Source organism: Bubalus bubalis, chromosome 7 (genome assembly GCF_019923935.1).
Source record: "Bubalus bubalis isolate 160015118507 breed Murrah chromosome 7, NDDB_SH_1, whole genome shotgun sequence".
NCBI lineage: Eukaryota > Metazoa > Chordata > Mammalia > Artiodactyla > Bovidae > Bubalus > Bubalus bubalis.
In genome coordinates this window covers 13,733,267-13,758,743 of record NC_059163.1, presented here as the reverse complement: position 1 = coordinate 13,758,743, position 25,477 = coordinate 13,733,267, and the positions used below count along the sequence as shown (strand labels likewise).

The 25,477-nt window shown below is 41.8% G+C and overlaps 1 protein-coding gene across 3 annotated transcripts in view; it reads right to left on the bottom strand.

Annotated features, from left to right (window-relative positions):
- Positions 1-25,477, bottom strand: part of STK32B (serine/threonine kinase 32B) — a 400,933-nt gene that overhangs the window by 145,735 nt on the left and 229,721 nt on the right. For all 3 annotated transcript variants that reach the window (XM_025289714.2, XM_025289713.3, XM_025289716.3), the window contains exon 4: positions 7,708-7,881. In XM_025289714.2, the coding sequence (XP_025145499.1) occupies positions 7,708-7,881 (174 nt within the window). The remainder of the gene's footprint in view (positions 1-7,707; positions 7,882-25,477) is intronic.

Here is a 25,477-nt window from a genome sequence, read left to right as displayed (position 1 = left end):
GATCAGAGAGTCTTGGTTTGAAACCTGGCTTATGACCTTCCAGCTGTGTGTCAGGGTGCAAATTGTCCAATCACCATGACAAATGAGGATAATCATAGCATCTGCCCATTGGACTGACATGAGAATTAAATGAGGTGATATTTATATGTATATTAACATACCCACATGCACATATCTGCACATGCTACGTTGCTTCAGTAGTATGTGACTCTTTGTGACCCCATGGACTATAACCCGCAAGGCTCCCCTGTCCATGGGATTCTCCAGACAAGAATACTAGAGTGGGTTGCCATGCCCTCCTCCAGGGGTTCTTCCCGACCCAGGGACCAAACCCACGTCTCTTACATCTCCTGAATTGGCAGGAGGGTTCTTTACCACTAATGCCACCTGGGAAGCCCATATATATGCACACACATATGTGAACACACATATACACATGTTTGTATGTAAGCATATATTCCTATGTCTAGTTTAAAGTAGTGCTGACACATAAGAGTTTAATAAGCTTGATTCACTGGCGCTGTTTTTGCTCATCTGATTTTCTATGAGCTGGCCCTTCTGGGTACCTAGTGACCAGCTCTGGCTGAAGAGCCCTCCGGGGAGGGGCCTTCAGTGAAGGTTATTCTCAATTATCAGTTGAATTAGGTCATTCCCAAACTTCAACCCATCAATGATTAACATCAGTGGAGGTCTCAGGACGTGCCCCCTACTGAGCTGAACAGTGTAGGCTTTACCCACCCAAATTCTCTCTAGGAGCCCATCTGCCCAGTGTCTCCTGCATTCCTCTTCTCCAAGCTAATGGTTATTTGTCCTACAAATCACAGATGCACGTCCCAGAGGAAGACTTGCCAGCCTCCTCTGTGCTCCCCGCCCTGCCCCCCACCTCAGTCTGGGCTGGGTGCCCTCTTCAGAGCTCCCTTCTGCCCCAGGACATGTGATGTCCTGTCCTGGGTGCTCCCCCTGGACTGCAGTAATCTGGCCCCTAGGGGGGTTGCCTCCTCCATCTGGGGAGTGCCCCATGGTGCAGACAAAGGGCCCCACCAGTCATTTTCTTCCCAGGGCTGGCACGCTTCTTGGCCCAAAGTGTTTTGGAAGATTGAAGGGCCAACTCAAGTGCTCTAAAAAGTAGATCTTCTAATTGTTTTAAAACAATGATTTATTTTGAACCCACAGAGGTTATTTCCCTGCTTCAGTGCTTTCAAACTCACTGGGTTATACTCTGAAATACCTTTTTTAAAAATTTTATTTATTTTTTATTGACAGATAATTGCTTTACAGAATTTTGCTGCTTTCTGTCAAACCTCAACATGAATCAGCCATTGGTATTCATATATCCCTTTTATATTCTATAAATCCTCAACATCAGCCTCAAAGGATGAAGGTTTGTCACCACTGAGAACAAATGAATACCTGGCTTCAAAGTCAACTCCTCAGATGAAAGGAAGAGGAATGAGGCACGTAAGGCCCCACCCCAACCCCTCCCAGTTCAGTTCAGTTCAGTCGTTCAGTTGTGTCCCACTCTTTGCGACTCCATGAATCGCAGCACACCAGGCCTGCCTGTCCATCACCAACTCCCAGAGTTCACTCAGACTCACGTCCATTGAGTCAGTGATGCCATCCAGCCATCTCATCCTCTGTCGTCCCCTTCTTCTCCTGCCCCCAATCCCTCCCAGTATCAGAGTCTTTTCCAATGAGTCAACTCTTCGCATGAGGTGGCCAAAGTACTGGAGGTTCAGCTTTAGCATCATTCCTTCCAAAGAAATCCCAGGGCTGATCTCCTTCAGAATGGACTGGTTGGATCTCCTTGCAGTCCAAGGGACTCTCGAGAGTCTTCTCCAACACCATACTTCAAAAGCATCAATTCTTCAGTGCTCAGCCTTCTTCACAGTCCAACTCTCACATCCATACATGAGCACTGGAAAAACCATAGCCTTGACTAGACGAACCTTTGTTGGTAAAGTAATGTCTCTGCTTTTGAATATGCTATCTAGGTTGGTCATAACTTTCCTTCCAAGGAGTAAGCGTCTTTTAATTTCATGGCTGCAGTCACCATCTGCAGTGATTTTGAAGCCCAAGAAAATAAAGCCTGACACTGTTTCCACTGTTTCCCCATCTATTTGCCATGAAGTGATGGGACCAGATGCCATGATCTTCGTTTTCTGAATGTTGAGCTTTAAGCCAACTTTTTCACTCTCCACTTTCACTTTCATCAAGAGGTTTTTTAGTTCCTCTTTACTTTCTGCCATAAGGGTGGTGTCATCTGCATATCTGAGGCTATTGATATTTCTCCTGGCAATCTTGATTCCAGTTTGTGTTTCTTCCAGTCCAGGGTTTCTCATGATGTACTCTGCATATAAGTTAAATAAGCAGGGTGACAATATACAGCCTTGACGTACTCCTTTTCCTATTTGGAACCAGTCTGTTGTTCCATGTCCAGTTCTAACTGTTGCTTCCTGACCTGCATACAAATTTCTCAAGAGGCAGATCAGGTGGTCTGGTATTCCCATGTCTTTCAGAATTTTCCACAGTTTATTGTGATCCACAACAGTCAAAGGCTTTGGCATAGTCAATAAAGCAGAAATAGTTTTTCTCACAGAATTCACATCAGAGCCCAGCAAAGCAGATGTCATCAGGCCCATGTTGCAGATTAGGAAAAGGAGGTCCGAAAAGCTAAGTCTGAGTTCACCAAGATAGAAGATTAGAAATTACTGGCAATTCAACTCAGGCTTGCATTTGTCAAAGGATTCTACCACTTGCAAGTGTGGCTACTTGGGAAGAAGCAACACTCATCAGTCTGTATAAAATGTGGCACTGAAAATGTCTTGTACATACGCAGTGGGGGACTTATAAGATCGGCTGTTGAATGAATGAGAAACATCGCCCAACACTGTCCTATATCCCTATGCATGGTGAATACAGACACACATCATTTCAAGTCTGTACACACGTATACAGTGAAAAAGAGATTTATTGAGCCATATGGGAGAGGGAGAAAACCGGACTCAAAACTCTGCCAAGTCTGTAAGTTTACAAATGGTAAGGTAATTCCATTCACTTAGAGGATTTTTTAAAAACAATTTCCCTATCCTGTTGGACAGCTCGTTTTCTCCATGGTAGATTTAGAATCTGAGGACAGATGAGCCCAAAGAGAGTAACTTTAAAATATTTATTGAAATATAATGAAATGGTTCCAACAACCATGCTCTTTTTAAAAAAATTTTGTGTGTGTGTGTGATGTAGACCATTTTTAAGGTCTTTATTGAATTTGTCACAATATTGCTTTTGCTTTATGTTTTTTGGCTTCGAGGCATGTGGACTCTTAGCTCCCTAACCAGGGATAGAACCTGCACCTCTTGCGTTGAAAGGTGAAGTCTTAACCAGTGGAGTGCCATGGAAGTCCCCCAACCACCATGCTCTTAACTGACAGTTTCATTTTCGCCTGGTCTGTCTGCCCTGGGATGCTGGCCTCTGTCTCACCCAGGTCCACAAAGGCTCAGTCTGGGGGGATGTAGGCGAACAGATCATCTATTGCTATTCTATTGCACATCTGCTGCACCCTAGCAGAGCAATGACTGTGAAAATTGGTGAATGACACTGGTACAAGAGATTGGAAAAGAGCTCACTCCTTTCCGTGCCTTCAAAGCAGCCCAGCCAGCCCACAGAGTCTTCTCTGGTACTGAATGACCTTCCTTAACAAATATAGCACAGGGCTTACAAGCAGAGACTCTGGAGCCAGAATTCCTGCGGGGAAAAGCTAGTCTTTTGACTGTGTGAGTGAACAATGCGCCTCAGTAAACAGGCCGCATTTCATTGAACATTCCCTTTACTCCTACATGGCTAAGGCTGCTGGGGCTATTACTACTTCTGCTGTTACCATGGCGACCACTACAGCCTCGCCTCTTCCCCCTTCCTCTTTCTAAATACTTCCTCTCTTCCTCTTTCTTCTTCATTTGCATTGGGTCATGTTTGCTACTATTTGTGTCAAAATTATACATGTGAACAATTCCAAGAATCAAACTGCACTGAAAGTTTTGTTACAATTTTTAGCAACAATTCATATCTTTCTCTCCCTCTTTTCCCTCTCCATCCCTTTCATCTGTCTCAGGCTACAATTTTGGTATTTAGCTCCTTATCTTGAAATCTTTAGGACTCATTGACTTTTCAGTTTCCAGCTCTGTCTACTGTCTTCCCACTATGGATGAAAGAGTGTGTAGCAGTCTTTTTCCTTTATGTGTCCCCAAGAGACACACTCATCTCCCCACTCCCTCACTTCCCCAATGGGGTATTAATATATTTTTCTGGTTAGGTCAACTTTCAGGGTTTAGGGGATTATGACTAAGCATGCTACACAGAGATGCTTCATGTAGTAAATTGTATGATATCCAATGTCCTAGCTAACACTCTGATTCCTTGGAGTTAAAAAATTACCTTCTTTTTATTGTTGAGGTTTTTTCTCCTGACATCATTTATTCAACTTCAGATTCTTAACCAACTAAATAAATCTCTCAAGGCAGCCAGATATCTTAGCCATTTTTATCAGCTCACTCTTCCTGAAGAAGACTCTCCGAGGGTCTTTTGGTCTGACTCCAATCAGAACTAGTCATGGTCTACACGTTAGGCACAGCTGACATTGATGACACGCCCATCATAGTGAAGCTTTTGCCTCTTTCTCCTTTGCTGGAGCTCCGGCTTTCCATATTCCATGTCTTCCTCCTGATTTAGCCCTTCATTTTAGTACAGTCCATGTCATTTTCTTTTTTTTTTTTTTAATTTTATTTTTAAACTTTACATAATTGTATTAGTTTTGTCAAATATCAAAATGAATCCGCCACAGGTATACATGTGTTCCCCATCCTGAACCCTCCTCCCTCCTCCCTCCCCATTCCATCCCTCTGGGTCGTCCCAGTGCACCAGCCCCAAGCATCCAGTATCATGCATCGAACCTGGACTGGCAACTCGTTTCATACATGATATTTCACATGTTTCAATGCCATTCTCCCAAATCTTCCCACCCTCTCCCTCTCTCACAGAGTCCATAAGACTGTTCTATACTTGAAACAAGATACATGAGAGATATATTTTTTGAGACCCTGAACTTGTAAAAACGTACATCTCAGATTTGATTGATTAGCAAGTTTCCTCCGCCTTCTAGTGATAGATAATCCCAAAGGATCCTGATTCCTCAGCCTTTATACCCTGTTCTTCTGTGCAGACTTATTGGCTTTGAAGTTTGTTTTGATTTATGTCTGTTTCTAGTCATTACCCTGTAGCCTTGGTGGACCTTTCAATCTGGAAACTCATATATTTCAGGTCTTTATTTCATTGATGATTTCTTCCCCCTATGAAGTGAAGTGAAAGTCGCTCAGTGGTGTCTGATTCTTTGTGACCCCATGGACTATATGCCCATGGAATTCTCCAGGCCAGAATACTGGAGTGGGTAGCCTTTCCCTTCGCCAAGAGATCTTCCCAACCCAGGAATCGAACCCAGGTCTCCCACATTGCAGGTGGATTCTTTACCAGCTGAGCCACCAGGGAATGTTTTCCCACTTTTCTTCACCCCCTCCATCCCTCCCTATTTTCTTTCTTTCTGTCTCTCTCTCTCTCCCTTTCTTCTTTCTCTGTCTGATATTGAACTTCCTGTTCTGGCCCTCTAATTCTCTTATATTTTCTTTTTCCTTCTTATTCTACTGTTTAAGGAATATCCTTAACTTTGCCTTCCAACACATCTTTTGAATATTTCATTCCTACTTTCATGTTTTTAATTTATGAGAACTCTCATCTGAAGTTTGTTCTTTGAATGTTAAGTAAACATAGCGTTTATTTTACAATTGCAAAAATCTGTTCATTCCTCTGAAAATACTGAGCATGATTCTTTTGATAGTTCTTTCTCCTGGCAGAGTCTCTGTTTATTCCAAGCTTTTTTTTCTTTTTCCCATTTTATTGCATGGCTCTCACTATTCATGTTAGAAGATTTCTCTGGATGTCTGATAATCTTTAGTAGTCACTAACCTAGTTGGGAGCTTACAGCAAAGAAGCAGGTCTCGCTGACCGTGAACTACACTCCAAGGGAACTGGGGAACTTCTGATGTCTCAATCTCTCTCCTCATGGTTCAGCCACATTTCCCCTGAAATCATTCCAGTGTCCAGCCTGGAAGCTGAAGTCTTGATCCCAGCTGGAAGTAGGGTGGGTGTGTTATTTCAGTATCTGGTATGGATGCGTCTAGTTAGTTGTGCTATCTTCAGTACTGCATCCCAATTCAAGAGGCTTAATGTACTTCAGTTCAGACACTCTCTGTTTTACTCTCTTTAGTGAATAAGCCTTCAGTCTTCTGCTTGGAAGAGGAAGGGACAGACATCCAGTTATTCAGGATGGGCAAGCAGATTGGTGCTTTTTAAAATGTCTTAAAAGGCTTTCAAACCCTGCACTCCATTTTAGCCTCTCTTTTATCCCTTCTTCCTCCTTCCATCATTGTTGATGACTATTCATTTCTGAGCGTTTGAAGAGATTCTTTAACATCTATCAATTCATGGTTATTTCCAGACACAACTCAAAATTCAGCTTCTGGTGTAAGTCGTCAGCCACTTACCATGAAACACTTTCTTTCCAATTTCCCCTGTGTTTTGCGATAGTCTCCTCTTTAATTTTCTCCATCTTTGTGAATTTACCATTTTTCAAACATACTTCATTTCCATTTTATGGAGATTTTAGAAGCGAGAAAATGTAAGTGTGTGTGTGCTTAATCTACCATCTTTATGCTGAAATTCAAGTCCTTCTCTTTCCCAAGTCTTCCCAAATTGTACAAGTTAGAAGAAGACCCTTTGGGCACAGTGCAAGACCATGGGTGCACAGATCTGCAGCCACTCATGCCCCCTCCTCTGTGGTCAGAAAGAAGATTTCATTAAGGATCCCACTGCTGGACTTCCCTGGTGGCTCAATGGTAAAAATCCACCTGCCAACACAGGAGATGCAGGAGAGGCAGGTTTGGTCCCTGGATTGAGAAGATCCCCTGGAGAAGGAGATCTTCCACCACGACCAGTGTTCTTGCCTGGAAAATCCCATGGACAGAACAGCCTGGTGAGCTACAGTCCGAAGGATCACAAAAGACTCAGACACGACTTAGCGAGTAAACAACAAGGATCCCATTGCTATCTGAAGGCTCTTGCTAGCCTCCTGCCTCTGCAGTCAAACTCACCTTACTCATCTGTGCTGTGCACAGGCAGGGAAAAGTCAAGGTCCTGAGGAAGCAGAAGAAACTCAGGGCTTATATCCAGAGCCCAAAGCCAGCACCAAAGCTTTGCAAGAGGAAGAAGTCCTCCACGATGCACAGCATTGATTTCAAGGTATGGAAAGTAAGAGAGTAGAATCCGTCATGTTCCCAACTCATGCCACTCCTTCTAACCTGAATCTGAACACTCCAGGCTCCCAAAGACATACCAGAATGGAAAAAGCAAAGGGCAGCCACGTCTCTAAGCAGTGGGTATCAAGAGAGGAGGGCACATGGGCAGTGGCGGTGTTTCACCTCAATGCAGGTGATGATGGAGTAGGCTGTCTGCAGAGAAGGTATGAGCAATAATAATGTTGCTCTGCTTTTTATGATCTCCATGTACTGCCACATCTAAAGAATGTCAGTGAGAAAATATTCTCCACGGCTGCAGACTGCTCCCATCACACCCTACCCACTGGCATCCCTCTGGGGATGATGTTACCTGTGGATGATGTGGTACCGCTGCAGATACTCCAGGGCCAGGGCCAGCTCACAGATGTAGAGCTTCACGTCCCCTTCTGTGAAATGTACATTCTGCTGCAGGTGATAACGCAGATCCCCTCCAAGCAGCAGGTCCACCACCATGAACATGTCCTCCTCATCCTGGAAGGAGTACCTAGGAGCACCGAGGAGCAGAGAAAGTTAGGGATGGAGATGTCTCCCATGCCCTCAAGGCCAACGGCCCCATTTTCCAGAAGCGCAAGCTGAGGCTCAGAGAGAGGCACTGATGCTAAGTCACAGTGCCCTGTGGTGAAGTACCAGTCCTCTGGGTCTGAGCTGACAAATGGCACCTGAACCAATGCTGGTCTCCAATACATTACTTCATTTTTAGTGCGTGCTTTAATTAGACATAGGCTGAGCACCAAAGAATTGATGCTTTCGAATTGTGATTTTGGAGAAGACTCTTGAGAGTCTCTTGGACTGCAAAGAGATCAAACCAGTCAATTGTAAAGGAAATCAAACCTGAATATTCATTGGAAGGACTGATGCTGAAGCTGAATCTCCAATACTTTGGCCACCTGATGCTAAGAGCTGGCTCACTGGAAAAGACCCTGATGCTGGGAAAGATTGAAGGCAGGAGGAGAAGGGGATGACAGAGGATGAGATAGTTGGATGGCATCACTGACTCAATGGACATGAGTTTGGGTAAACTTTGGGAGATGGTGAAGGACAGAGAAGCCTGGCATGCTGCGTCCATGGGTTGCAAACAGCCGGACATGACTCAGTGACTGAACAACAACAATGGACTTCAGTAAGGTCTCCAAAGCTGCAGTCTGCTCTCCACTCCATTCCCCTGTCCTCCCCACATGTGCCACTCCCCACAAGGAGCTTGTTTCTGCAGCCCTAGAAGGCAGTGATGCTCTTGCAAGAAACACCCAAGCTTTAAGGGAACTGGCAATTTCTACTTGGATGGCTGCTTGGAACCCAGCTGGTGCCCAAGCTCTATGGAGAGACCACAAGAAGGAAAACCAAGGTGCTCCACTCGACAGCCTCAGCTGAGCACCCAGTGCCAGCCATCGCCAATCAGCAGCGTTGGGAGTGACCCTTTGGGAATTTGGATATTTCGTTATAGCCCCAGCTGACATCACGTGGGGCAGAACCACCCCGATGAGCCCAGTCAACTCACAGAACATGAGATAATTAAGTGATTGTATTTTGAGCACTATGTTTTGGGGTGTATTTTTTCCCCAAAGCAGTAAGAAATGCACTTAGGCCTTTTATGGATCAAAGAGACAACAGATAAACTCTAAGAATAGTGTCAAACAATTGTACACTAGAATCACATCATAAAATGTTGTCACAATCCACCTGGAGCCATGGACTGTAATGAGGGCATTGCAGAATGGCAGGATGTTGTCCTGGATGCTTAGATCTGTGTCTCAGATCCTTGAATATTATATCCTGGGCCAGTCGGGCTATCCCTCTTGTTGGACAGAAGAGGGAAAAAGGGCCTCAGTGAGCCAGCGTTAGGGTGAAGACAAGGACCCAGACCCCTCAGTCTCGCCTCACTTACAACTGCCCACTGTTGGGATGCTGCTGTAGTCGCACACTGCTGTGTTTCCCTGCCCTGGGCGTGCAGACCGGGGCAGGGAACCTGATTCAGTCGTAGAAGAGGTGACAGACCCTGAGCTTATGGGACGGAGAGCTCCAGAACTGGGAGGAAACCTAAATGCCATCTAGTCCCATATGACAGAGATCGGGAGCCAGAGGGAGTGAAGAAATGGCTGGTTTATGATCTAAATGTCTGGTCTTCTTTTTATGCTTGTCAATAAAGCTTTATAATTTTCTACTTAAAAGCCTGGGATGTATGCATTTTTATTATGATATTTTTATTATCATCGTTCTTATTATCACACTTCATTATTGTTTTTTAAATTTGTTCTTAATTGGAGGATAATTGTTTCACAATATTGTGTTGCTTTCTGCCATACATCAGCGTGAATCAGCCATAGGTATACATATGAAACCTCCCTATTGTTATGATATTTTAAAATAGATTTTATTTGCAAAGACAGTCTTTTAAAGTAAGAGGTACTCACAAGTCATTGCTAGGGGAAGATGTACTCTGGAATTGCTTATGTTTATCTTGAATTTAGCAGCTTGGCTGACCTCTTAGTTATAATACCTTTCTAATACTTTTTCCACTTGTGAAAGTGTTAGTCGCATAGACATGTCCAACTCTTTGCAACCCCATGGACGGGAGCCCACCAGGCTCCTCTGTCCATGGGGATTCTCCAGGCAAGTATACTGGAATAGGTTGCCATTCCCTTCTCCAGGGAATCTTACTGACCCAGGGATCGAACTCAGGTCTCCCACATTGCAGGCAGATTCTTTACTTCTTGAGCCACCAGGGAAGCCCCACTTTTTCCACTTATTACATGAAATGATGATTCTTTCACAACAACTGCCATGTTCATATATCCTTGCAATCCTTATGCCCCCTACTTCTTCTTCCTTATTTTATTTTACTATCCAGGACCTCCAGTAAAACACTGATTATAAGAGGTGACATCGCGCATTTTCATTTTGGTCTGGAATATAGTAAACTCTATTAAATAAATTGTTTGCTGTAGATATTTGGTGAATAACTTTTTTTTTGCCACACATGTGGCTCTTAGTTCCCTGACTAGGGACTGAACCCGTGCCTCCTGCATTGGGAGTGTGGAGTCCAAACCACTGGACGACTGCCACTGGATAACATTTATCCAGTTAAGAAAGTTGCTATCTAGACTGCTAAGAAATGTTATTGAGTGGTTCAGACGCTTTGTTTTTTTTTAACATTAAAATGTCTTTGCATTCCTAAACTAAACCTTACTTGATAAACACACTCATATATGTATATCTAAGTAAATAAGACACATATATACGTATCTATTACATCAGATCAGGTCAGTCGCTCAGTTGTGTCCGACTCTTTCCGACCCCATGAATCGCAGCACGCCAGGCCTCCCTGTTCATCACCAGCTCCCGGAGTTCACTCAGACTCACGTCCATCGAGTCAGTGATGCCATCCAGCCATCTCATCCTCTGTTGTTCCCTTCTCCTCCTGCCCCCAATCCCTCCCAGCATCAGACTCTTTTCCAATGAGTCAACTCTTCTCATGAGGTGGCCAAAGTACTGGAGTTTCAGCTTTAGCATCATTCCTTCCAAAGAAATCCCAGGGCTGATCTCCTTCAGAATGGACTGGTTGGATCTCCTTGCAGTCCAAGGGACTCTCAAGAGTCTTCTCCAGTGTAATAGATATACACATCATAGAGAAGTATACTAGATATAACATATACTATATATATTTTTTAAAATTGGATTCATGCTTTTCATTTAGGATTTTTTTTTATTCTCTTTGTATATTGATAGATTTGGTTTATTTTTTTTAATTTTTATTTATTTTTTTTTAATTTTATTTTATTTAACTTTACAATATTGTATTGTTTTGCCATATATCAAAATGAATCTGCCACAGGTATACATGTGTTCCCCATCCTGAACCCTCCTCTCTCCTCCCTCCCGCTACCATCCCTCTGGGTCGTCCCAGTGCACCAGCCCCAAGCATCCAGTATCATGCATCGAACCTGGACTGGTGACTCATTTCATATATGATATTATACATATTTCAATGCCATTCTCCCAAATCATCCCACCCTCTCCCTCTCCCACAGAGTCCAAAAGACTGTTCTATACATTTAGGATTTTTTAATCAAATGTTACAAGTGACACTGGCTTAAATTTTCCTACCTTTGTCCTGACCCATTTTGGTATCATGGTAATACTGACTTTGTATGATGAAGTGATTTTTTTTTGTCTATGTTCAAGAAGAGTGCATAAGAGACACCATTTGGTTGCAGAATGTGTGGTCTCAAAACATCCTGCATTTCCCTATTTCTAATTCATGTGGGATTTTCCCTCCTCACTGAAGGTGTACCTGTTGGATGTCTGATGATTCCTGCTCCTTTCTCTCAACAAAGAGAGGAAAACTGACTAGGAAATTTATGCACCTCTATTGCACTCATTTCATATGATAGTAAAGTAATGCTCAAAATTCTCCAAGCTAGGCTTCAATAGTATATGAACCAAGAACTTCCAGATGTTCAAACTGGATTTAGAAAAGGCAGAGGAACCAGAGATTAAATTGCCAACATCCATTGGGTCATTGAAAAAGCAAGAGAATTCCAAAAAAAATCTACTTCATTGACTATGCTGAAGCCTTTGACTGTATGGATCACAACAAACTATGGAAAATTCTTCAAGAGATGGGAATAAAAGACCACCTTACCTGCCTCCTGAGAAATCTGTATGCAGGTCAAGAAGCAACAGTTAGAACTGGACATGGAACAACAGACTGGTTCCAAATTGGGAAAGGAGTATGTCAATGCTGTATATTGTCACCCTACTTTCTTAATTTGTATGCAGAGTACATCATGAGAAACGCTGGGCTGGAGGAAGCACAAGCTGGACTCAATGTTGCTGGGAGAAATATCAATAACCTCAAATATGTAGATGACACCACCCTTATGGCAGAAAGCAAAGCAGAACTAGAGTCTCTTGATGAAAATGAAAGACGAAAGTGAAAAAGTTGGCTTAAAACTCAACATTCAGAAAACTAAGATCGTGGCATCCGGTCCCATCACTTCATGGCAAACAGATGGGGAAACAATGAAAACAATGAGAGACTTTATTTTCTTGGGCTCCAAAATCACTGCAGATAGTGACTGCAGGCATGAAATTAAAAGACGCTTGCTCCTGGGAAGAAAAACTATGACAAACCTAGACAGCATATTAAAAAGAAGAGACATTACTTCGCTGACAAAGGTCCGTCTAGTCAAAGCTATGGTTTTTTCAGTAGTCGTGTATGGATGTGAAAGCTGAACTGTAAAGAAGGCTGAGAGCCGAAGAATTGATGCTTTTGAACTGCGGTGTTGGAGAAGACTCTCGAGAGTCCCTTGGACTGCAAGGAGATCAAACCAGCCAGTCCTAAAGGAAATTAACTCTGAATATTAATTGGAAGGACTGATCCTGAAGCTGAAACTCCAATACTTTGGCCACCTGATGTGTAGAACCAAATCATTAGAAAAGACCTTGATGCTGGGAAAGATTGATGGCAGGAGGAGAAGGGGACTACAGTGGATGAGATGGTTGGATGGCATCACCAAGTCAATGGACATGAGTTTGAGCAAGCTCCAGGAGATTGTGAAGGACAGGGATGCCTGGACTGCTGCAGCCCATGGGGTTGCACAGAGTCAGACACGACTGAGGGACTGAACAACAACTGGCCACTGGTGTTGGTTCATCAGGCCCCCTTGCGGATGCTTTTGCAATCAGCGTGTGGACACTGAAAGAAAAACCTGTTCCTCTATGCATGCTTGGCCAAAAGCTGTAACTGTGAGACTGTCTAGATCCTGATGCCCAAACGAAGATGAGACCCACCTGAAGCTGCAGGGAGTTGAGCCAGGCTGAGATCTAAGTACAGACAGAGGCCCTGCTGGAGGTGTGGGCTCCAGCCCAGGCAGAAGAGTGGTCTGTCCCTGAACTTCATGTTTACATGGTCAATGGCTGTACTTTTTGATTAAAGCTACTTAACATTGTGCTTCATTCACTTGGAACTGAAAGAGTCATTTGATGCATACTTCTACTTATTTGCTAGTGGAGAGAAAGGTTTAGATGGTCAAAAAGGAATGATAGGAATCAGCTATAATATGCATCCTACAGATCCTCAGTTTATATTCCAATAGTTGATGGACTATTGAAACGCTGTGTTAATAAGAGTGAGTTCTGCACTCTCAATTCACAGCTAAACAGTCAAAGGGCATCTCATTCCATATTCCATCAGAACTCTTTGGAAGAGCAACATGAATTTTCAGGAGAGAAACAAGCAGAGTGGAATGAATCCTAAAGAGGAAATTCAAAATGCAAAGAGAACAATAATTTAGGCAATAACTCTGGTTACGGCTTTTTCTCGCTGCGGATCCTTTGTCACCTGGGCCATGGACTCTGCATTCCCCAGGAGTCTCAGTGCTATTATCTGAGAACAGAGAATGGCCTTGCATTGATCTCCCTGTGGTTTCCTGCTGTTCTACAGCCCCGTGCTGTTGTCTCTTTTGCTTCTTCTTGGATTGGAATTACAATTACGTTCTCATGATACTGTTGCACACTGTCATGGAAATGATGGAGACCAGGAACGAGAAACCTACACCGGATTACAGTAACAGTGACCATGGAGAAATCAACATTCAAGATCAAAGAACATCAGGGGCCAGAAAGGCATCAGTCCAGGCCTGGACATTGACACAGGCCACCATGGTGGCTCAGTGGTAAAGAATCCACTTGCCAGTGAGGAGTGGCAGAACACGCAAGTTTGAGCCCTTGGTCGGGGAGGTCCCCTGGAGAAGGAAATGGTAACCTGCTCTAGTATTCCTGCTGGGTTAATCCCACAGACAGAGGAGCCAGGCAGGTACAGTCCATGGGATCACAAAGAGTCAGACATGACTGAGCACGAACACACAGCATGTGTGCTGGGTTTTTTTTTTTTTTTTTTTTAAAAGCATTTGCTACCTTATTACAAAATAGATTAAAAGTGACTTGCTAAATACATGTAACATAATACAATTGAAAATAAGTAAACTATCGGTCAAGTCAAAGAATAAAAAAGAAAGTCAAGAAAATGGATGCAGGCAAAAATACCCCAATTCATGCTCAAAGAACCTGCCTGCATGCCAGAAGTGGGTCATCAATGGGACTCTAATCTTCCCCAGCAACTAGAACAAAGTGAAAAACATGACCAGCTCCATGATTCAAGGGTCAAGGTGAAAAAACAAAAGTAAACTTGTTTACTTTTATGATTCATATGTTTATTACTGGTACAGAAGCCAGAGAGACATCTTTCCCACTGGCTTCTTATGGCATTCTGTAACGTGTGATCAATGAGCTACATACAATTGTTCTGTGGACTTCCTTGGTTGTTCAGTGGCTAAGACTCCGTGGTCCCAAAGCAAGAAGTCTGGGTTCAGTCTCTGGGCAGGGAACTTGATCCCACATGTCACAACTAAGAGTTCACATGCTGCCACTAAGAGATCTTGCATGTCACAATTACGACCTGGTGCAGCCAAATAAAAAGTAAATGTTAAAAAATAATAAAATAGCTCTGAACAGAGTCGCAAGTTTAACGGGAGATTTTTTTGTATGATGTCCCTCAGCATAGGCTGAATGTGTCAAAGCCCAAGTCCCTAAACACAATGCATCATGGGGCAATAGCAAGGTGGTCCGGGCAGCATGATCATGGATGAACTTTCTTAATAAAGAAATGATGGCAGATGGCGTCAGGGACTACTTTACAAACGTGAGCTCATGCACGCACCAACAAAGACTCTGTAGGCTTCTACCATCCAGCCAGCCCTGTGCCAGAAGCTGGGGTTCAACGGGAGAAGTTGCCCCAGATGTCTTACCTGAGTTTGGGATAGCCATAAGGGGTCTGGAGTTCAATGTTCCATGCCAGGACAAGTGCCCCAGGTGATCCATTGCTGCATTTCCATTTCTTGCCCTTGGCCATGAACCTACAGTCCCAAGGAGACTCTTTGTTGTCATGTCATCCCTACCTGATCACTCACAATGTTCCCTAATCCTGCCTTTCTACTCTTTTTCATCCATCATCTTCTTTTCAGTTTAGAGCAGTAGTTTCCAACCAGGGGCACCTTTGCTCTCATGGGGACATTTGACAACATCTAGAGACATTTTTGGTAGTTACAACTGGGGGAATGGGTGCTACTGGCCTCTAGTAAGTAGAGGCCAAAGTTGCCGTTAAACATCCCACAATGAACTGGACGCCCCCATCACAAAGTGTGACCTGGCCCCGAATGTCCACAGCACCAAGGCTAAGAAACCCTGGTTTAGATGAATGTGCTCCTTTTAGGGGGCTTCCCTTGTGGCTCAGCTGGTAAAGAACCCACCTGCAATGCAGGACACCTAGGTTCGATCCCTAGGTTGGGAAGATTCCCTGGAGAAGGGAAAGGCTACCCATTCCAGTATTCTGGCCTGAAGAATTCCATGGACTGTATAGTCCATGGGGTTGCAAAGAGTCAGCCATGACTCTTAACCTGGAAGACTGAACTGGGTGACCCTTTTTCTGTCCCTGTGTACCCTATAATAGTTAACACTGGTGTGCTGCCCACCGTGTGCCAGGCACTATTCCACGTACCCTATATCTATTAACTCATTGCATCGTCTCAACGGCCCTCGGAGGTAAGTGTTACCATGAGCTGCCTTTGGCAGATTTGGACACACTGAGACTCAGAAAGATGAAGGACTATTTTTCAACTGACCCAGCCAGGAAACGGCAGAGCTGAGAGTTGAACCAAGATGATTTCTCCACCTCCAGATTCTAGAATTATTACGGGAAGTAAGGTCTGGCTGCTTGCCGCTTGAAAGTCAATCAAGAAGCAAGATAGGTGGAAAAGAAGTTTGCTTTATTTTGGACGCCAGTAACTGGGGGAAGGGCAAGCTCATGTCCAAAGGCGAATTCACGTCCAAAGACGAACTTATGTCCAACAATCAATGGGTAAGAGCTTTTAAAGGCAGTGCAGTGGGAGGTTGGGGGGCTACATGTAGAAACAGCACAGTCAATTCTTGACATCTTGAAATCGGTCACACAGTGGTCTGGTCAGTCATCTTGATTGTTTTAAGCAGTAATTGGTTTTCAGTGTTCCAGGGTTGGTTTGTCCCTATTTCCTTGAGGCCAGTTCTTGGAACTGTGGCAGCTTATGTGAGGGCTACAGTCTGGTCATCATGTGTTAACTTCTTCTACTTGGTGAGGGTTTAAGTATCTACAAGACAGCTCAGTTCAGAATATTATCTACAGCCCTTGATGAGGAACTAAAGTCCTTGATTTTGTATAGTGACTAAACTATTATCATTTTGCCCCATTTGACTGCTTTCCTTGGTTTCTTCATTCTCTCACTTATCTGGTTAAACTTACTCTTTGGCTAAAGTGTTTCCACAGACAAAAGGCAGGCTGAGGACGTGGTGCCGAAGGACCATAGGGTCCTGCTCCATTTCAGAATCCCTGCTCAGGGCTCTGGTGGCACTTTCCTTGTGGCACAGGGATCCTCTCTCTCCTGGTCTCTTCTTCCCACCAGACAGCCAGCTGTCTGGCACAGGGACCAAGCTGTTTTTAGCTTTCTGCCCTTGCATTTAGCCCATTACCCGGAGCATCAGACACACTCAAGAATGAATGAATCATAAACACCCAAAGGACCCATAGTCTATGTGGCACATCAGTCTGTCAATTTCATGCAGAAGCTTGAGGGAGCGGGGAGATAGTACAGAAAGAAATATGGGAGGTGGTGGGTTGATGGGAAAGGAAAGCTTTGTGTTGGGCACTGGTCTCTGTCTGATGTTTACATCATTGCTTCCAGGAGCTTCTTGTCCTCTACACTCCTCCCCACCTGCCAGCTACACAGCAGGTTTTGCAGACTCTAAAGTACCATCTCTCTGTGTCAGTGCAGAACCTTGTTCTTGTGACTTAATGGTTTCATTTAATTTGTAAATTAAATTTGTGCTTGCTCCTGCTTTCTTCTAAAGGTTTTGCAGTGCCTAACAAAGTTAGACTGATGGAAAGGGAAAATGTGGAATGAAAGGGAGGCGAATGGTGCATTCATGTGGACAAACTGGTTGTGAGCATGGTTCAACCTCCTTCGCAGGGCACAGCGATGAGGCAGTACAGAACGGACAATCTGCGCTCGCTGTCTAAATGAGATGGAGCCAAACCTCTCCCCTTGGGCTGAATTACAAAAGAAATGTATAATTTGTATTCTTTACAAAGGGGCATGGAGTAAGAAACAGGAAGTGAATAACGGTAATGCACACTAGAGAGTGTGTCCTGTGTATATCCCTATATTCCTGGGAGATATTGGTCCTTAGTTTTCACTGCACTATCTTTATCTGCCTTTGGTATCAGGGTAACACAAGTTCATAAAATGAATTGGGTAGTGTTCATTTCTCTTCTATTTCCTAGATTTCCTGGAAAAGACTGTATAAAATAGGTATTAGTTCTTTAAATATTTGTTACAACTCTCTAGTGAAACTATCTGGACATGGAATTTCATTCTAAGAGCTTTTAAATTATGAATTCAGTTTATATAAAAGTGATAGGATTATTTAATTTTTTCTTGCTTAAGTGTTGGCAGTATATAGATTTTGAGAAATTGCTCCATTTCTTCTAAACTGTCAAATTTATGAGTATAAAGCTTTTCACAGTGTTCCCTTATTATCCTTTTAATGGCTGAAGAATCTTTAGGGATAGCCTCTGTTTTATTCCTGATTTTCATAATTTGTACCTTCTCTCTGTTTCTATTTGTCACTCTTGCTAAAGTTTCATCAGTCTTTTTTCTGAAGAATAAGCTTGCTGTTCCACTGATTTTTTTTTTTCCTACTGCTTTCTTCTTTTCAATTTCATTGATTCTACTCTATAATTTCCTTCTTTTTTCTTTCTTTGGGTTTATTTTTCTAATCATTTTTTTAGTTTTTTGAGATGAAAAATAGATAAAAATTTGAGACCTTTTCCCTTTTCTAATGTAAGCATCCAGAGCTATAAATTTATAAATCATCACAGCTTTAGCTGAATCCTACAGATTTTGTGTTTTCATTCACACTTGTATGTATCTTTATCTCTTCTGAGGCCTCTTCTTTAACCCAAAGAATATTAGAAGTCGGTGTTTAATAAACAAGTATCTGGAGATTTTCCTACAGTCCTTCTGTGAGTATGGTCCAGTGTGGTTGCATTATGGTCATAGCACATGTTCTGTTATGATTTCATTTTTTAAAGTTTGTTGGGGTTTGTTTTATGAACCAAGAACCAGATATATTATTTGTGAACTTTCCATTGAAAAAAAAGTCCTTTCTGCTGTTACTTGTTGAAATGTTGTACAAATGTCAGTTAGGTACTCTTGGTCATGGTGAAGTTCATCCTTTTATATCTTTGCTGACTTTCTGTCTAGAAGTTCTATCAATTGCTAAGACACCCCCAGGTATAACTGTGGGTTTTTCTGTTTTTCCTTCTAGGGCTATTAAATTTTGCTTCATGCATTTGGAAATTGTAATGGTTGACTCACTTGTAACATTATTTGAATCATCTTAATATAGTGCCCTATATCAATTACCATGTATAAATTTCATTTTCTATTTATAAATATTATCTATTTCCTACTGAGTCTCAGCACAGTTGGTTTTACTTGTCCCTTGTTATAAGCAATGCTGCAGTGATGCTTTCTACATATTTCTTCTTATGCTCACAGGCACAAGATAGCTTGTTAAACAAATGCACCAAGCACCAACCGTATGTCAGACCCTGGTCTAGGTGCTGTGGATACGTAAGCAAACAACAGAAATCACATCCTGTCTCTGTGGGATTACGTAAAGTGGGGTAAGCAACCAGCACAGTGGGAAGCACATAGAAAGCCTTAAGGGGAACTAGTTATAACAATGAGCGGCTAAATGAATAATGCTACATTCTGATGCTAAATATATGGAATGATGAATGTGTATCACATTCTTACTCTTGCAATCCTTGCAATAACTCCAGAGCAATATACAATTATACCTATTTTGTGCGTGCTCACATGTGTGATAAGTTGCTCAGTCGTGTCAGACTCTTTGCAACCCCATGGACTGCATGCAGCCCACCAGGCTCCCCTGTCCATGGGAATTCCCAGGCAAGAATACTGGAGTGGGTTGCCAGTTCCTCCTCCAGGGATTGAAACTATGCCTCCTGCATCTCCTGCATTGCAGGAGGATTCTTTACACTGTGCCACCAGAGAAGACTTTACACCTATTTCACTAAGCCCAAACAAGCACCTAGAAAGTTTACCTTATTTAAAGTCATACACTTCATTTATTTTTTTTTAATTTAAATTTATTTAATTGGAGGCTAATTACTTTACAATATTGTATTGATTTTGCCATACATCAACCTGAATCCACAGGAAGTGGGGCATATTAACCAGTGGCAAATGGGAGGTTTTTCAGTAAATGGTTCCGCATCAATTGTATGTCTATGAGGAGAAAAATGAATTCTGACAGACCGCATATCATACACACCTAAAAATTTCAGAAGGACTGTAAATCTTAATGTATGATACAAAACAGTGAAATTTCTAGGAAAAAAAACATATGTTAGAAGAGTACAGGGAATAAAGACTGATGGCTAATAGATATTAAATGTTTTTTAGGGATGACAGAAATGTTCTAAAATTAGATAGTGGTGATGGTTATGCAACTTGTGAATATATTTAAAACTACTGAATTGTGTGTTTAAAATTGTGCATGTGGAAATTTTATAGCATGTGAATTTATATCTCAATGAAACTTTATCAAAAAAAGCAATGTACACAACAATGTTCAGTATACAAAGCCATTTATGCAAGAAGTGGAAGGACTTTTTTTTTTTTAAGGAAATAATATATGGGTTATTTAGGCATACATAAAAGATTGCTGGAATTATAAGACTGACAACTATGATCTGGGCAGGATCACTTGATGGCCTGGTTTTAGGACTAGAGGAAGGAATTTTCACTATTTACCCTTTTGCATGATGGATAGTAACACTGACATAAATATGAGCAAACTCTGGGAACGCAAGGAGTCATTAGCAACTGAACAGCAATAACAAATTATGAACCCTATGAAAATACCTATTCAAAATTGAATAAAATTAGCTTAAGTTCATACATTTGAAGTGAAAGAAAAAAGGGCAAGAGATTTGAAGAGTTGCTTGAACAAAAGGAGGGATATACAACTAGTACATATAAAAATATATAAAGTGTTCAGCCTCATTGGAGAAGTACAGATCAAAATGAAAATGTGGTTTCATTTGTTGGGTATGAAAATGTGGTTTCATACCCAACAAAATGGCTAAAATAAGAACTAGGGACAACAGCACAAGGTGCAGGCTCTGTAACAGGCCTGCCTGTCATACACGGCTGACTGTAATACAAATTGGCCAAGTACTTTGGAAAAGTACTTAGTAGTATCTACTGAGTATCTACAGTACTCAGGTTGAGTATCTATGCTAGCAAAGTAATGCTCAAAATACTCCAAGCCAGGCTTCAACAGTACGTGAACTGTGACCTTTCAGGTGTTCAAGCTGGATTTAGAAAAGGCAGAGGACCCAGAGATCAAATTGCCAATATCCGTTGGATCATAGAAAAAGCAAGAGAGTTCCAGAAAAACATCTACTTTGGCTTTATTGACTATGCCAAAGCCTTTGACTGTGTGGATCACAACAAACTGTGGAAAATTCTTCAAGAGATGGGAATACCAGACCACCTGACCTGCCTCCTGAGAAATCTGTATGCAGGTCAAGAAGCAATGGATGATTTGGGAGAATGACATTGAAATATGTGTAATATCATATATGAAACGAGTCGCCAGTCCAGGTTCGATGCACGATACTGGATGCTTGGGGCTGGTGCACTGGGACGACCCAGAGGGATGGTATGGGGAGGGAGGAGGGAGGAGGGTTCAGGATGAGGAACACATGTATACCTATGGCAGATTCATTTTGATATATGGCAAAACAATACAATATTGTAAAGTTAAATAAAATAAAATTAAAAAAAAAAAAACAGAACATACATTCTTCTCAATGTTATGTGGAACATATACACACCAATATAGACCTTGAAACCATGAAATTGATCCAAATTCTTGGGATGCAGTGAAAGCAGTGCTTAGAGGGAAATTTATAGCATTAAGTGCATATATTAGAAAAGAAGAAAGATTAAAAATCTGTGATATAAGCTCCCACCTTAGGAAACAAGAGAAAGAAAAGCAATTTAAGACTAAAGCAAGCAGAAAAAATAAAACAAAATTTTGAGGGAGAATCATTGAAATTGAAAATAGGAAATCAATGGGCAAAATGAAGAAAGCTATTTGAATGAAATTAATGAAAAACTGAACTCTAGTTAATAAAATTGTATCATTATTTAAAAAAAAAAAAGAATTGGACATGAGCAGAAAAAGAAATAAAAGGAATCCAAATTGGAAAAGAAGAAGTAAAACTCTCACTGTTTGCAGATGACATGATCCTCTACATAGAAAACCCTAAAGACTCCACCAGAAAATTACTAGAACTAATCAATGAATATAGTGAAGTTGCAGGATATAAAATCAACACACAGAAATCCCTTGCATTCCTATACACTAATAATGAGAAAATAGAAAGAGAAATTAAGGAAACAATTCCATTCACCATAGCAACAAAAAGAATAAAATACTTAGAAATATATCTACCTAAAGAAAATAAAGACCTATATATAGAAAACTATAAAACACTGGTTAAAGAAATCAAAGAGGACACTAATAGATGGAGAAATATACCATGTTCATGGATTGGAAGAATCAATATAGTGAAAATGAGTATACTACCCAAAGCAATCTATAGATTCAATGCAATCCCTATCAAGCTACCAACAGCATTCTTCACAGAGCTAGAACAAATAATTTCACAATTTGTATGGAAATACAAAAAACCTCGAATAGCCAAAGCAATCTTGAGAAAGAAGAATGGAACTGGAGGAATCAACCTACCTGACTTCAGGCTCTACTACAAAGCCACAGTCATCAAGACAGTATGGTACTGGCACAAAGACAGAAATATAGATCAATGGAACAAAATAGAAAGCCCAGAGATAAATCCATGCACATATGGACACCTTATCTTTGACAAAGGAGGCAAGAATATACAATGGATTAAAGACAATCTCTTTAACAAGTGGTGCTGGGAACTCTGGTCAACCACTTGTAAAAGAATGAAACTAGAACACTTTCTAACACCATACACAAAAATAAATGCAAAATGGATTAAAGATCTAAACATAAGACCAGAAACTATAAAACTCTTAGCGGAGAACATAGGCAAAACACTCTCCAACATACATCACAGCAGGATCCTCTATGACCCACCTCCCAGAATATTGGAAATAAAAGCAAAAATAAACAAATGGGACCTAATTAACCTTAAAAGCTTCTGCACAACAAAGGAAACTATAAGCAAGGTGAAAAGACAGCCTTCAAAATGGGAGAAGATAATAGCAAATGAAGCAACAGAAAAACAACTAATCTCAAAAATATACAAGCAACTCCTGCAGCTCAATTCCAGAAAAATAACTGACCCAATCAAAAAATGGGCCAAAGAACTAAATAGACATTTCTCCAAAGAAGACATACAGATGGCTAACAAACACATGAAAAGATGCTCAACATCACTCATTATCAGAGAAATGCAAATCAAAACCACTATGAGGTACCATTTCACACCAGTCAGAATGGCTGCAATCCAGAAGTCTACAAGCAATAAATGCTGGAGAGGGTGTGGAGAAAAGGGAACCCTCTTCCACTGTTGGTGGGAATGCAAACTAGTACAGCCACTATGGAGAACAGTGTGGAGATTCCTTAAAAAACTGGAAATAGAACTGCCTTATGATCCAGCAATCCCACTGCTGGGCATACACACTGAGGAAACCAGAATTGAAAGAGACACATGTACCCCAATGTTCATCGCAGCACTGTTTATAATAGCCAGGACATGGAAACAACCTAGATGTCCATCAGCAGATGAATGGATAAGAAAGCTGTGGTACATATACACAATGGAGTATTATTTAGCCACTAAAAAGAATACATTTGAATCAGTTCTAATGAGGTGGATGAAACTGGAGCCTATTATAGAGTGAAGTAAGCCAGAAGGAAAAACACCAATACAGTATACTAACGCATATATATGGAATTTAGAAAGATGGTAACAACAACAAAAAAAAGAAAGATGGTAACAATAACCCTGTATACGAGACAGCAAAAGAGACACTGATGTATAGAACAGTCTTTTGGACTCTGTGGGAGAGGGAGAGGGTGCGAAGATTTGGGAGAATGGCATTGAAATATGTATAATATCATATATGAAACGAGTCGCCAGTCCAGGTTCGATGCACGATACTAGATGTTTGGGGCTGGTGCACTGGGACGACCCAGAGGGATGGTATGGGGAGGGAGGAGGGAGGAGGGTTCAGAATGGGGAACACATGTATACCTGTGGCAGATTCATTTTGATATATGGCAAAACCAATACAATATTGTAAAGTTAAGTAAAATAAAAAAAAAAAAAAAAAAAGAATTGGACATGAAACAACAGACTGGTTCCAAATAGGGAAAGGAATATATTAAGGCTGCATATTGTCACCCTGCTTATTTAACTTATATGCAGAGCACATCATGTGAAATGGATGAAACACAAGCTAGAATCAAGATTGCTGGGAGAAATATCAATAATATCAGATATGCAGATGACACCACCCTTACGGCAGAAAGAGGAGAGAAACTAAAAAGCCTCTTAATGAAAGTGAATAGATGGGGGAAACAATGAAAACAATGACAGATTTTATTTTGGGGGGCTCCAAAATCACTGCAGATGATGACTGCAGCCATGAAATTAAGACACTTGCTCCTTGGAAGAAAAGCTATGACCAACCTAGACAGCATACTAAAAACCAGAAACATTACTTTGCCAACAAAGGTTCATCTAGTCAAAATTACAGTTTTTCCAGTAGTCATGTATGGATGTGAGAGCTGGACTATAAAGAATGCTGAGCACTGAAGAACTGATACTTTTGAACTGTGGTGTTGGAGAAGACTCTTGAGAGTCCCTTGGACTGCATGGAGATCCAACCAGTCCATCCTAAAGGAAATCAGTCCTGAATATTCATTGGGAGGACCCATGCTGAAGCTGAAACTCCAATACTTTGACCACCTAATGCGAAGGACTGACTCATTGGACAAGACTCTGATGTTAGGAAAGATTGAAGGCAGGAGGAGAAGGGGACGACAGAAGAGAAGAGATAGTTGGATGGCATTACGGACTCTATGGACATGAGTTTGAGTAAGCTTCAGGAGTTGGTGATGGACAGAGAAGCCTGGCGTGTTGCAGTCGATGGGGTTGCAAAGAGTCAGACATGGCTGAGTGACTGAACTGAACTAAACTTAGGTTGAACATAGTTTCCCTGGTGGCTCAGTGGTAAAGAATCCACCTGCCAATGCAGGAAATGTGGGTTTGATCCCTGGTTTGGGAAGATCCCCTGAAGAAGGAAATGGCAACTCACCCCAGTATTCTTGTCTGGGTAATCGCAATGGACAGAGGAGCCTGGGAAGCTACAGTCCATGGGGTCACAAAGAGTTGGACATGACTTAGTGACTAAGTAGCAACTCAAGCTGAACAAAAACATGACCAGTTATCCAACAATTTCTTTCTTCTGCAGATATCCAGCAAAGACATTCACCTGCATATACAAAAATACATGCACCAAAATGTTTGAACCAAGAGTTTTGATTTTTGCAGGGATACCACAACAAAACACCATAGACAGGGGTGGAGTGGGGTGAGGATTTAAAAGACAGCAATTTACTCTCTCACAATTTGGCAGGGTTGAAAGTCCGACATCAAAGTGTCAACCTGGGGCCTCTCCCTTAGGTTTGCTGATGGCTGTCTTCTCCCTGTGTTCTCATATGATTGTCCCTCTGTGTGTTTCTGTGTCCAAATTTAATCTTCTTATAAGGAGATCAGTCAGATGGATTAAGATTCACCTTAATGACCTAATTTACCCTTAATTACTTCTTCAAAGACCCCCCTGTCTTCAAACACAGTCAGATTCTGAGGCACTGGGGGTTTGGATTTCAAC